Source organism: Podarcis melisellensis (assembly GCF_964234715.1).
Source record: "Podarcis melisellensis genome assembly, chromosome: 3".
NCBI lineage: Eukaryota > Metazoa > Chordata > Lepidosauria > Squamata > Lacertidae > Podarcis > Podarcis melisellensis.
In genome coordinates this window covers 106,295,737-106,308,341 of record NC_138530.1, presented here as the reverse complement: position 1 = coordinate 106,308,341, position 12,605 = coordinate 106,295,737, and the positions used below count along the sequence as shown (strand labels likewise).

Genomic DNA, 12,605 nt, shown 5'->3' with positions numbered 1-12,605 from the left:
TGTCTGGTGCCCACACTGAAATCTTTCCAGCACCAGATGATTACCTTTTTTATTTTTGAAAAGCTTCCATCTTTCTTGCTTTTTATTTAAAAAATGTAAGTTTTAGATCATTTGCAGTGTTTCCATATTCTGCCACTGGATTTCTTTTGCTCTTGATTTCATATAAACGTTATGCTTTATATTCTATTTTATACCCTATGATCGTTACTTAAAAACTGCTCAATTTTTGTTGTCTGCATGATATATACTGTAAACAGTGCTTTTTGTTAGAAAAATAAGTGCCAGTAATCACCATGAAGCTGTTACAGTGCATGTCACACTTTTTAACAAGAAAAAAGAGGTGCCGGTACTGCATACCCCTGAGTACCCCTAAAAAAGCTGACCGTAAATAAATAAAATCTACAAAATGTACTGCAAAAGCCCCTGGCCTCACCACTGTCTCAAGAACAAAGATGCAATAGGCCTGTAATCACTAGGAATAGTTTTGGCGGCTAAATTTTCACAGACACAGCGAGGGCAGAAAAGTAGGATTTCATGTCTGCCATCACACCAAGGAGAAGGTCAGGCATGGGGAGCCTTTGGCTTTCCAGATGCTGCTGAACTACAGCTCCAATCATTCCTGAAATGTAAGTTACTTACAAGACAAAAGCAGCACTCTCCTACCTTTTATCCTACAAGTTGCCTAAAAATATCTCAAAGGCAGATTTGTCAGTTGTTCACCACTTTTTGAGGTGATAAAGGCTGCAGCCCGACGCACACCTACACAGAAGAAACTCCTTCAAGCTCCAGTAAGACTTACCTCCAAGAAAAATATGTGTAGATTTGGACTGAAACATAGAAACAATTTATGCAGGGAAAGCATATATTGATATTTCCCATCTCCATCACCGAAAGGTTACATAGCTGCAGTTGTAGTGACTGCACACTGGTTACAACAGAGTACAAAATATACACGTACAGTCATACCTCGGGTTGAAGTAGCTTCGGGATAAGTATTTTCAGGTTGTGCGCTGCTAACGGAGTGCGTTACTTTCAGGCTTCGGCGCTTGCACATATGGTCAAAATGACGTTACATGCATGCGCAGAAGCAACGAATCGCGCCCCGTGCATGCTGCATTCGCTTCTGGATGCGAACGGGGCTCCGGAACGGATCCCGTTCACATCCAGAGGTACCACTGTATTGTGTAACTTGTAGAGTGGTACCTCGGTTTAAAAACAGTCCGGTTTAAGAGTGATTCCGGTTTTTAAAACCGGAAATAGTGTCTTGGTTTGAGAACTTTACCTAGATCTAAGAACGGAATCTGGACAGTGGAAGGGCACCAGCAGTGGCAGGCCTCGTTGGGGAAAGCGCACCTCGGTTTAAGAACGGACTCCCAGAATGGATTAAGTTCGTAAACCAAGGTACCACTGTATTTCCCCAACTGAAAAGTGCAGAAACCAATGGCTTCAAGTTGCAAGAAAGAAGATTCCGACTCAACATCAGGAAGAACCTTCTGACAGTAAGATTTCTGTTTGACAGTAAAACAGGCTTTCTCGGAAGGTGGTGAACGCTGCTTTTCTGGAGGTTTTTAAGCATCTGCCATGTATGATCTAGCTGAGATTCCTGCATTGCGAGGGGCTCGGCTAGATCACCCTCGGGGTCCCCTTTCCAACTCTACGATTCTATGAAGGGCGGTATACACATTTTATAATAAAATAATAATAATAATAATAATAATAATAATAATAATAATAATAATAAACCCTCTCCTGAGGAGCAAACAGCTGTTAACCCTGGCTAACTAACACGGAGCAGAAAAGCGTGGTATGCGCACAGGGGAAAAGTACAGCAGCAATGAAATAAAGCCGAGAAAAGCGCCTCCTACGAACATTTACGAAGAAGGTGCCGCTGCCTCCCTCATAAGAGGCGCAACCGCTCCACGGCGCCCACGACACCCGCGTGCTCCCCACACTCACCTCAGCTTCTCCTCAGGATACTCAGGCGCGAGGAACTTCCGGTCTCGGCTGGGGGGGGGGGAAGCGCACAACCTTTCGTCACTTCCGAAAGACTGCGCGTGCGCAGCGAGCGCTTCCTGGGAAGGCCCCCCTCCGGCGACTTCCAATTGGAAGGCGCGGTCAGTTGGGCGGGACGACGGTTAAGCTTCCCAGCGAATGCGAATATAAACTGAAACAGAAGCAATCCGTGGAAAGTGCGGCGCGCGGGTTCGAGGCAGGAGCGCATGCGCATCGCTTTCTCGGCGATGGGCGCGAGGGCGCTGCTGAGGGGGCCGCACCGCCGCCGCCTCCTCCTCCGCCTCCTCCTGGACGGCAGTTCGGGGCGCCGTTCCGCCGCGGGCCCCGGCGCCCTCAGCCCCTTCGACCGGCAGCTGAAGAGGAAGCAGAAGGAGTGGGCGGCGGCGCGGCCGGAGATGCAGCGCTGCGAGTACCTGAGGGAAGAGGTGAGCGCCGCTGGGGAGGCGAGGGCGGAGAGCCCCCGGGCCGGGTTCCTGGATTCGGCCCCCGCCACCCAATGCCGAGAACGTAGAAGGGACCCTTTTCGTGTACAGTCTTCGGGCCAGCAGCTTCAGCGTCCGGTTTTGCGCACTGGGATCCACGCAGGTTGAATAGGTCTCAATGTCATTCGGATAGAGTAGCTGAGGATCATTCGACCCACCAAAGGTGGTTGGAGGGGCGGGGCATAACTCTTCAAACCAAGTAAATAAATAATCCTGCCTCCAGGAAAATAATAATAATAAAAAATAATGCCTTATTTATCTGCTGCTAACCACACTGCCAGCCTTCCAGCAATATGAGTCCAAGTGCATGTGGCTGATCGCTAGCAAATGGGAAAACGTCAGTATAAAAATATATAGTCCCAGATTTAGTTTGTCGTTCCTGTTCTCTTTTTTGCTGCCTGGATTCGGACAACACCTAGCGTGAAGCATGGTTTGGCTGTTGGGCACACCTTGGCGGGATCCTGCACTCTTCCCTCTGTGCCTTTGACATTGAGACTATGGCTAGTGCAAACCCTGCAAACTTTACAAATATGTTTCGGACTATCAGGTCAAAGTGAGTTCTGTGTCTGGTACAAAAATAGGGTTGTATTCAACTGAGTTTTACACAGAGGTGAAATTAATGACCATGAGTAACTGCTCCAGTCGTTTCAATGGGTCTGTTGAGTAAAGGTTAGCTGGTTGCAATCCATAACTTAACCAGCCTTACTGTACATTGTGCCTTGCTTTGGGGAGGCAGGGGAGAAAATTTGCTGTTCTGCACCAGCAAATGTCTTAACAACAGTTCCAGGAAGGGAGGGAGAGTAATAGCCTGCAGGAGCTTTCATGATCACCAAATAATGGTTTGACATTCTGTCTGAATTAAGCCACTGATTGAGCATCACTTTTCAGTTAAATGTGGAAAAAGTTAAGTTTTTCCTAAGATCAAAATAGGTAGTGATACTAGTTAATCTGTAGGGGTGAATTTATTCTCTGGAAGTGGTGAACCCATATAGTGAGAACCAACTGTTCCTTCTTCTGTTTCACAGGTTGGTGGTAGGATAGCTGACCGTGTGTTTGACATAACTAGGTAAGATATTAGCCTATCCAATTTGTATGTCTAGCTGTTTTCACAAAATCCATGCTATTTCAACTATACTGTAAAGTTTAAAGAAAGTTGGGTATGGGGAATTATAAAAGCTTCCTGGTATCATTGACAGTAAATTCAGGTAGGTAGCCGTGTTGGTCTGACGCAGGGTTAAACCACAGAGCCTAGGACTGGCCGATCAGAAGGTCGGCGGTTCAAATCCCCACGACGGAGTGAGCTCCCGTTGCTCAATCCCTGCTCCTGCCAACCTAGCAGTTCGAAAGCACGTCAAAGTGCAAGCAGATAAATAGGTACCGCTCCGGCGGGAAGGTAAACGGTGTTTCTGTGCACTGCTCTGATTCGCCAGAAGTGAGTTTGGATTTGGATTGGGAGTTGGATTTGGATCAAAACAAATATTGTACTGTTTTGTTTCTTGAAAGTTTCATTCTTTGTTTTTGCTTAAAAAACTTATATAAAAATTATATTTACCCAAAATGAATTATAAAGATAACAAACAGAAATGTATTGCATAGAAAATACAGTATGTCACGTAAGAGAAGTTTAAGAAGTTTACACTGGTATAATTTAATAACATTCATCTCTTAAAAGAGAGCAATCTAGTAACCAAGATTTGAGAGCATACATTACCTGGCTGTGGGTCAGTGATAAAGAAGAAAACATAAATTGAGATATTTTGAGGTAACAGAAGGAAGACTGATAGTTATTCACATGCCTGTTTAAAGATATAGTTAAGAACAAGAGACCAAAATTGGCAGCCATAAATGACACTGAATCTAGATTTGTGCATAAGCTGAATGAACCAAATGTCCATGTGCTTATATATTTGTATATGAAATAAAATAAAATTACTTTGGGAGTACAGTGGTACCTCGCAAGATGAAATTAATTCGTTCTGCGAGTTTTTTCGTCTTGCGAATTTTTCGTCTTGCGAAGCACGGATTTTGGAAAAGCTTCAAAAATCACCAAAGTCTTCAAAAACCTCAAAAAAGGCTACCACACCGCATGCTACGAGTTGCTCCTCGAAGTCAAGTCGCAACTGCACCCCCTGAATGCACCCTGGGTATTAACGGTTTTAAGAAAAAGGAAACAAACTTGCAAGACGTTTTTGTCTTGCGAAGCAAGCCCATAGGGAAATTCGTCTTGCGAAGCAACTCAAAAAACGAAAAACTCTTTAGTCTTGCGAGTTTTTCGTCTTACGAAGCATTCGTCTTGCGAGGTACCACTGTACAGTGTTGTGTGCCGCTGTAACAGCAACTTGTATAACTAAGCAACACCTTGTAAAATATGATTAATGAGAAATAGCAGGAGACATAATAGCAAAAATTGAACATGTGCCTAAATGTAATCACATTTATCAGTGGTTTTTAGTGAGACTTTGAAGTGAGGTACATAGGGTTGCAGTATTCTTTCCACAGATTTGACAGCATAATGAAACTTGTCAGGGTAACCTTCCCATCAACCAATTGCAAGTCAAAGTTGCATACGTTTTGCATGTTTTAACTTATAAAATTTTGAGGTGACATATTTGAAGACATGAACTCATGGGTATAATAATGAAAGCCTTTGCAATTACTATTAAGGCATCTGCTCTCCTGGCTGAAGCTGTTATGTTAACAGCATTGAACACAAAGGGACTAACTTATGAGTAAACATGCAAAGAATTGTACTTCAGGTAAAATGAAAGGGCACAGCCCTTCAGAGGAATGAGACTTCAGAGGAAGAGACTTGATCAGATCAGGCCTATACATCAAGCGAAATATTCTCTCTAAGTGCCACTTAGTTCAGTGGGACTTACTCTCAAGTAAGTGTACACAACACTGCAGCCTGCGTCTAACTTAGAGAGTAAGAATTGCACCAAAGCTTTATATATTAAGAGTCTTACTGAGCTTCATCTTTGCAAATAATTTGCATTTATTTTTCCTAAAGGACTTTCCCCCTTGCATTGGATCTTGGCTGTGGACGAAGCTACATAGCACAGCATTTAAATAAGGTATAATTTCCTCTGGATCTTTGGCTTGGATTTGAGAGAACTAAACGGTAGATCTACCTTGGGCTTTTCTCTTTTGCATAATAAAAATAAATCTAGCCACAGTGGGTAGGATCCAGAATCGCCAATGTCAAATCTGTTTTGAGTCTGTTGTCAGCAAAATTCTGAGTGCTGTCACACACAGTGCCATTTTAATAGCTTAACCCTGTGATTGATAACTTGGATGTAAATCACACTGGCATCTGATAGGATTTACACCAATGTGGATAGGATTGCACTTTTGTGGCGTACGTTACACAATATTGTCTCCCTATGAAATAAAGCTTTTAGATATGGACCAGGGTATTCTACTTTTCATCTGTCTTCACCTAAAGTAATTCTCCCCTCCCATTCACCCCTAGATAAAATCGGGTAAACGGCTGGAGACAATTTATGGTTATTTTTGTTTCAGGATGTCATTGAACAGCTTTTTCAAGCCGATATTGCAGAAAACGCTTTGGTAGGTAGCTGTCTTGTACTTGCTAGCTGTTTAATCCATTATATTGAAAAGTAAAGCACCTTAACTGCAGTCCTAAGCCATTTCTATTCTAATCTAATTTAGAAAAACGCAATAGAATCTGAGATACCCAGAGTCAGTGTTATAGCTGATGAAGAATTCCTTCCTTTCAAGGAGAATACATTTGATCTTGTTGTCAGTGGACTAAGGTAATTAATAAGTGAACTAAATGTAAACAAAATAGTTTCTAGCGATTGCGGCTTGGCTCTGAAAAGGCTTGTGGGTGTGAATTGAAGCATTTCCATGCACGGGGTTAGGTTGAGGAAGAGCTATCTTTCTTCAGAATTCAGCCCCTAGCACTGAGCCCAGCTTTGGCTGGGGAGGGCGGGGTATAAATAAAATTTATTATTATTATAACAGTTGCTGCTTTGGAGGTGGGGCTTCTGAGCTACCAAGATCTACAAATTATTATGTGAATGGGAAGGGGGCTGAAAAGCTCTAAAGCGCAAATAGAACACTGCATATGTTCCTTTGGATCCTGGCCTCTGTATCTTAAAAACACGTGGAAGCTAACACTTCTGTTGGATACCAAGCCATTACACACTCACCTCGAAATAAGTCCTATTGAACTCAATGGGGGCCTACTTCTAAGTAGATATGTATGGTAGTACAAAGTTGGTCTCCAAAACCAATAAGAGGTGCCTTTACCATTAAGGCTTTCTGGCTGGTTTCAGAAATTATTTCATCCAAACTGGGAGTGGTTGTTACCACTAACTACAACTAGTTTCAAAAGCAAGCCAACAACAAACCATGCCTTATGAAGCTGGCTTGTTTATACTGTCATAGCTCAAGCAGAATGACAAGCTGAGTTTAATACTGCTGATCATCCAAACACACGAAATGAGGTTGGGGGTGGGGGCGTGGAACAAAAGAATGCATGGCTTAATTTGGTTCCCTCCAGATATTGGACTTCAACTCCCAACAGCATGACCAACAGTCAGGGATGAGTGGTGGTGTAGTCCAAAAGGTCTATAGGGCACCAGGTTGAGGAAGGCTGTACTAAGCCATAGTTCTGTGTTGCACATATGCATGGCTGCATTTGGATGCATCTGGATTCTTTAGCAGCAAATACAACAGCAGCCTCTTTAACGTGGCAAGATTCCCAGTGTATTTGAAAACCTCAGCCAGTTTCAATCCTAGACCTGTAGAGTTGGAATGGACCCTGAGGATCTAGTCCAACCCCCTGCAATGCTGGACTATATGGTTGTCCCATACAGGGATCAAACCTGCAACCTTTTCATTATCAGCACCACACTCTAAACAAGTTGTGCAGAAAAATAAGATTCCAAGGCTGCAGTCCTATGCATGCCCCACTGAACTCACTGGGACCTATTTCTGAGTAACTATGCATAGGATTGCACAGCAAGTGTGGCTCATAGCTCTTGTCTTAGCACTTTCTTACTCTTTCATATTTTTTATCCAATACAATTGTCTTTGTGCCAGTAACCTACAACCTGTGCTGCCTGAAACGTGCATTGCTGAGAGAGCTCTATACCTTTTATTAATCCATTTTTCATTTAATTATTTTTTTAGCTTGCATTGGGTAAATGATCTTCCCAAAACATTGCACGAGGTAAGTACAAGTATTACTGCTCCTGTAAAGTTGATAGATAGGAATTTGGCTGAGTATAATACTAGTGAGAGTAATATTTAATCATACTGAGTTTTTCCAATATTGTGCTGGCCATGTCTTTACATTTTCCAGTTGGAAACTGAGAACTATCACTTTATATATACTTTTTTTAAAAAACAATGACTGGGTAGGCTGGGACATGGAGAGTTGTGTATCTGCCTTGATATATTTTGGGGGAGTGAGGGGGTGTCTTTTTAATTGTTACCCCTCCAAAAAAACCACTGTTAAAACATTCAGGTACTGGAAATGTCAGTGTTGTGAATATATATCTTAATCAGATGCTTTGTTTATGCATTCCAGTCAACCTATATTCTAAATCATTTATCCTTGTGCCATTAATTATGTACCAAAACAGCAGCACCCTTGTAAAAGCAGGAGGTATTAGCATGCACAGAGTAGTTCAGGGGGTTGCACAAGTATAAAAATACTGGGATCAGGGTGATCAGGGACCCTGAAAATAGACCAATGAGGACTGAGCACTCCTAGTGAGCAAAGACTGCTGACTTGCAAGGAGCAACACAGAGGAGGGAATGGTATGGCTGGGGGTGGGGTGGTATATTGTGGTTTACTGCAATGGGAAGTGTTCTAGTGCATGCTACCTGATCGCTCACGCTTACCTCCTCACCTGGCGCAAGTGGGGGAAACCAGTAAGGAAGCCACAGTGAAAACCTGGCTGTGCTGTCCAAATCAGGGATTGTGGTTTGTTTCTCCCCAACAAGCTTTAAACCAATGTTTGTTTGGCGTGTTTTGGGAGCGGAGTTTGAACTATACATATCACCACAAAACAACTTTTGTTCATGCGTTACTTAATTACAGTGACTTGTTTCAGATACATCGAATCCTTAAACCAGATGGAGTATTTATTGGTGCCATGTTTGGGGGAGACACGCTCTATGAGCTTCGTTGCTCTTTACAGCTGGCCGAACTGGAAAGGGAAGGTGGATTTTCCCCACACGTATCTCCGTTTACTGCTGTCAGTGACTTAGGACATCTACTGGGAGGAGCTGGCTTCAACACATTGACTGTGGTAATTATCAGTTACAAGAAACCCTGAAAACAGTTGCTTATTGAAAATATCTGAATAAACTTGTGTGCTTTTGTTTCTCTATATACATACCTCAATTCTTCTTGGCCAATCTTTCTTAAGAAGCTGCTGCCAATTGTATTGGCTGGCCCTGTTCTCTTCCTTTTTCCTTCAGAGACTCTGCCTATTGGTCCTCTTACTAATTAGGTTTCTAATTATCACCTACTCCGTTTTCCCATTTCTCTATTTGCTGTAAGTGGCACAAAGCTTTCCTGTTGCTGGCTTGGTGTAACGTGCTTTATCTTACCAAACTCCTCCTCTTCTATTGTGTATAGAATCAAGTTTAATTTATACAAAAGAGCTGTGTTTAGTCTTGCTTGTGTCCCACTACTGGGCCTTTTTGAAGTGCATTATTTTGAATATGTTTAAAAACCTAAACCTTCCTATTTTTAGGATACTGATGAAATCCAAGTTAATTATCCAGGGATGTTTGAGATTATGGATGATCTGCAAGGCAAGTCTACTTTTTCTCATTAGCAAATTAGCAGTATAGCATACTATTCTGTATATCATGGTTAAATGCCCTAGGCTTTGTAGAGGGGCATTCCAGGTGGCTAATCCATGACATCTATGTACCCTGTACGTATATTCTACGGGTGGCATGGGGATCCTGTGTGGACTCCAGATGTTGTTGAGCTACAGCTTCCATCATCACTGACCATTGGCCATGCTGGCTGGTGCTGATGATAGCTGATGATGGAAGCCCAGGATCCCTATCCCAGTCCTACGGATTGGTTAAACAGAGAAGTTTGGGGTTGTTGTTTTTTTGTACCATTGAGGCTGATGTTTGAACAAGAAAACATTGTCTGCTAGCCTTTGAAGGTAAGGGGGAGCACTAATTTAATGTATGTTACTAGTAGCGTGCATCTTGAGTAGGTAGCATGCCACCTCTGATCAGTTGTGAATCTCCAGTCTAATTTTAGATCAAGCTGAATAGCCATTTCTATTCTTGCCTTAATGCAAAATAATAATAATAATAATAATCACTTGGACAGCTGGGGCAGGTAGATATTGCTGTCAAAGGGCAAAATACTTGTTTTAAATCATCCTTGGCTAAATTTTACCAAAAAATTGAGCTACAGCCCTACACACACTTACCTGGAAGTAAATCCTATTGAACTCGATGGTGCTTGCTTCTGAGTAAACATAATACTGTGTTTTAGAAAACAATACTTCTGGAAAGTTTTCCTCATGCTGTTTAGAAGATGTTTCCACCTAAAGTGGTTAAACCACCTATCTGTAATAGTCTGCATGACCATCATAATATATACTGCTTTGTAAGGTGTCTATAGGGTTTGTTTACCATGACTGAAGTCCTATGCACACTTCTCTGAGTGGAAGCTTCTTTGAACGCTGAACACCTCTAAGTAAATATGTATATGATCAGTTGGCAGATAGGATTTTTGAATTGCATATCTCGTCCCATATTGTCATATTATTGATCTGAAATGCAGAGTGTGAAACTCATCGTGTGTGCTGTATCTTCTTTTAAAGCCTGAAAACTATTTTTAGGTATGGGAGAAAGCAATTGCTCTTGGAGCAGAAAACCTATGCTACACAGGGCAACCATGTTGGCGGCGGCAGCTGTGTACAGAGGTGAGTTTGGTGTTTGAACTGGAATGTCTTAACTTGATGAGATGGGTACCTTTGATAGACCTGTATTGGCTTAAATAGATTAAATTTTACTATATGGTGAAAAGTTGAGCCATAGCTGTCTCTGAATAGGTTTGTGCCATATCGTTTCACCAACCTTCCCTGCAAACAAGTGTTTTCAAGGCTGGTTGCCCATCCTTTTCTGTTTTCTCACTTCCTCCTCCTCCCCACCATAATGCACACAGCTTTCCAATGCTGGAACATATTTTGCTTCCCTTAATGCCAAGAAAGAGTGGGAGCTCACAGCTGCTTCATTTAGCTGGGCAAAGAACCATGATATGAAAGTTGTCATTCTTTGCTCTCTTCTGCCAAAAGGACCAGCAGAAGTGGAGGTTCATGCAATCGCCATAGCAAAAGAAAAGCCGCGCAGTAGCATAACAGTTGGATGACTGTTCTTTTCCCTAGTCCTTAAAGAATTTAAAGGGCAGAAGCTGGCCAGAAAGACCTCTGGTACAGAAAGTGGGTGGATAGTTGGCTGCCTGGATGCCTGACTAGCACTGCTCATCTTCGTCAAGTGGCTCATTTCATGCCTGAGTTGCGCAACCCAATGACTTAAGTAGCTCCTCAATATCTAAAAATAATATAAAAATAAATGTATTTATATATTATGCAAATAAAATTATGACTACCTGCTTAGGCAATTAAGTCTGTGTCCTATTCTGCAGTATTTCTCTGGTATTATGTATAATACATGTTTCTTCCATAGAAATGTATGGAAATGATGATGGGACCGTACCTGCAACATTTCAAATATATTACATGATAGGTTGGAAATTCCATGAAACCCAGGTAACGTGCATCCCTTTGATTACAACTAGAGTGTCTAAATAAACATATATTTACATATATTAAGCTTTTTCAGTGGAATTCCTTTGCCAGCTTTTATTTAATTTGATTAAATTCCATGCTCTTCATACATAACACGATTCCTTCTGTCTTCTTTTCAGGCAAGACCAGCACAGAGAGGTTCTGCAACGGCGTCATTTGGCGATCTGAGAAAAATTAACGAGCTAATTCCAGGAGGGAAAAAGCTTTGAGATGTGGTGTTGTCAGTGGACTTTTGCACTGTGGATATTCACCCTGCCATGTGCTTTTTAAAACTGACATGCCACTGACTTTATTTATGTATGTAAATAGAAACAGCTTAGGTGTATGGATTTTTATGGTATAATGCCAAATAAAATCATGCTATTTCATGTTTCTGTATAGAATTCAACTGACAAAACATGAGAGAATGTAACAGAAAAGGTCCATGCATATTAGGACTAGGGTAAGGTCTGAAGCAGCGGGTGGTTAAGGATCAGGCCCCATTAGGTTTGGCAGTGCTCAGCACCTGCTGAGGATGCAGCTTGCCCCCTCTTCAGTCATTAGATTGAGTGGTAGGTAACAGTAGCACCATGTCCCCCAAGCATGTAAAGGATGTAAGTATAGGCAGGCATGCATGCATGTGCAAGAGGATAGGGTGCCATTTGGACCCCCAAGTGCAGGTATGTGGCTCTTGATCCAAAAAACAACAACCCCTAGTCTAAATCCATATGAGATGTCCACTTTGCTGAAGCCAAGCAAATGTGGGTCTGGTCAATATCTAGATAGATACTAAGTAGGGCTTCATTTCAACTTTCAAAGCTGTCAGCCTTCAAATCACTACTTGACTCCTTGATTGGTCTTGCTACCCCTTCTCTATTCTGGGGTTCACGCAGAGCTATGCTTCTCACTACCTCTTGGATATGCTTCCAGTCCATTGAGCAGTCTGCGAGTAGGAAATCATGGGAAAAGCTGAGTAAGAAAGAAATGTAGCTGTATGTAAATCACGGGCATTTACCTAGGGAAGACATTGACCTCTATTAAGAGACTGGAAATGTAATAAAACATTAAGCTTGATCAGTTAAATGCATTAAAATTATCCTATCCTGCTTTCACAGTGCTCAGAATAACATTTGCTTTCTTCCTCTGTCCTTTTGTTTAACTGACTGCCCCAAATGTACCCACTGTGCTAACTCAGGTTTGAATGTCCACTCAGCCATGTTATTGGTCTCGATTCAGACCAATCTGCTACACTAACACTGCCTTCTTCCAACTTTGCTTATGGGTACTGATAAACAGTAGTTTGTGT

The 12,605-nt window shown here is 42.2% G+C and overlaps 1 protein-coding gene across 2 annotated transcripts; it reads left to right on the top strand.

Annotated features, from left to right (window-relative positions):
- The first annotated feature begins 2,115 nt into the window (after window positions 1–2,115).
- Window positions 2,116–11,688, top strand: NDUFAF5 (NADH:ubiquinone oxidoreductase complex assembly factor 5). 2 transcript variants are annotated; one of them, XM_081906498.1, is made up of 11 exons: window positions 2,132–2,438; window positions 3,521–3,561; window positions 5,506–5,569; window positions 6,018–6,065; window positions 6,168–6,271; window positions 7,656–7,695; window positions 8,585–8,782; window positions 9,233–9,293; window positions 10,352–10,435; window positions 11,199–11,281; window positions 11,440–11,688. In XM_081906498.1, the coding sequence occupies exons 1-11, from the start codon at window positions 2,220–2,222 to the stop codon at window positions 11,527–11,529; spliced, it is 1,032 nt and encodes a 343-aa protein (XP_081762624.1). In that variant the 5' UTR covers window positions 2,132–2,219; the 3' UTR covers window positions 11,530–11,688. The 2 variants fall into 2 exon arrangements, with proteins under 2 accessions (XP_081762625.1, XP_081762624.1); XM_081906499.1 differs by lacking the exon at window positions 9,233–9,293 and having other exon boundaries at window positions 2,116–2,438.
- Window positions 11,689–12,605: the final 917 nt, after the last annotated feature.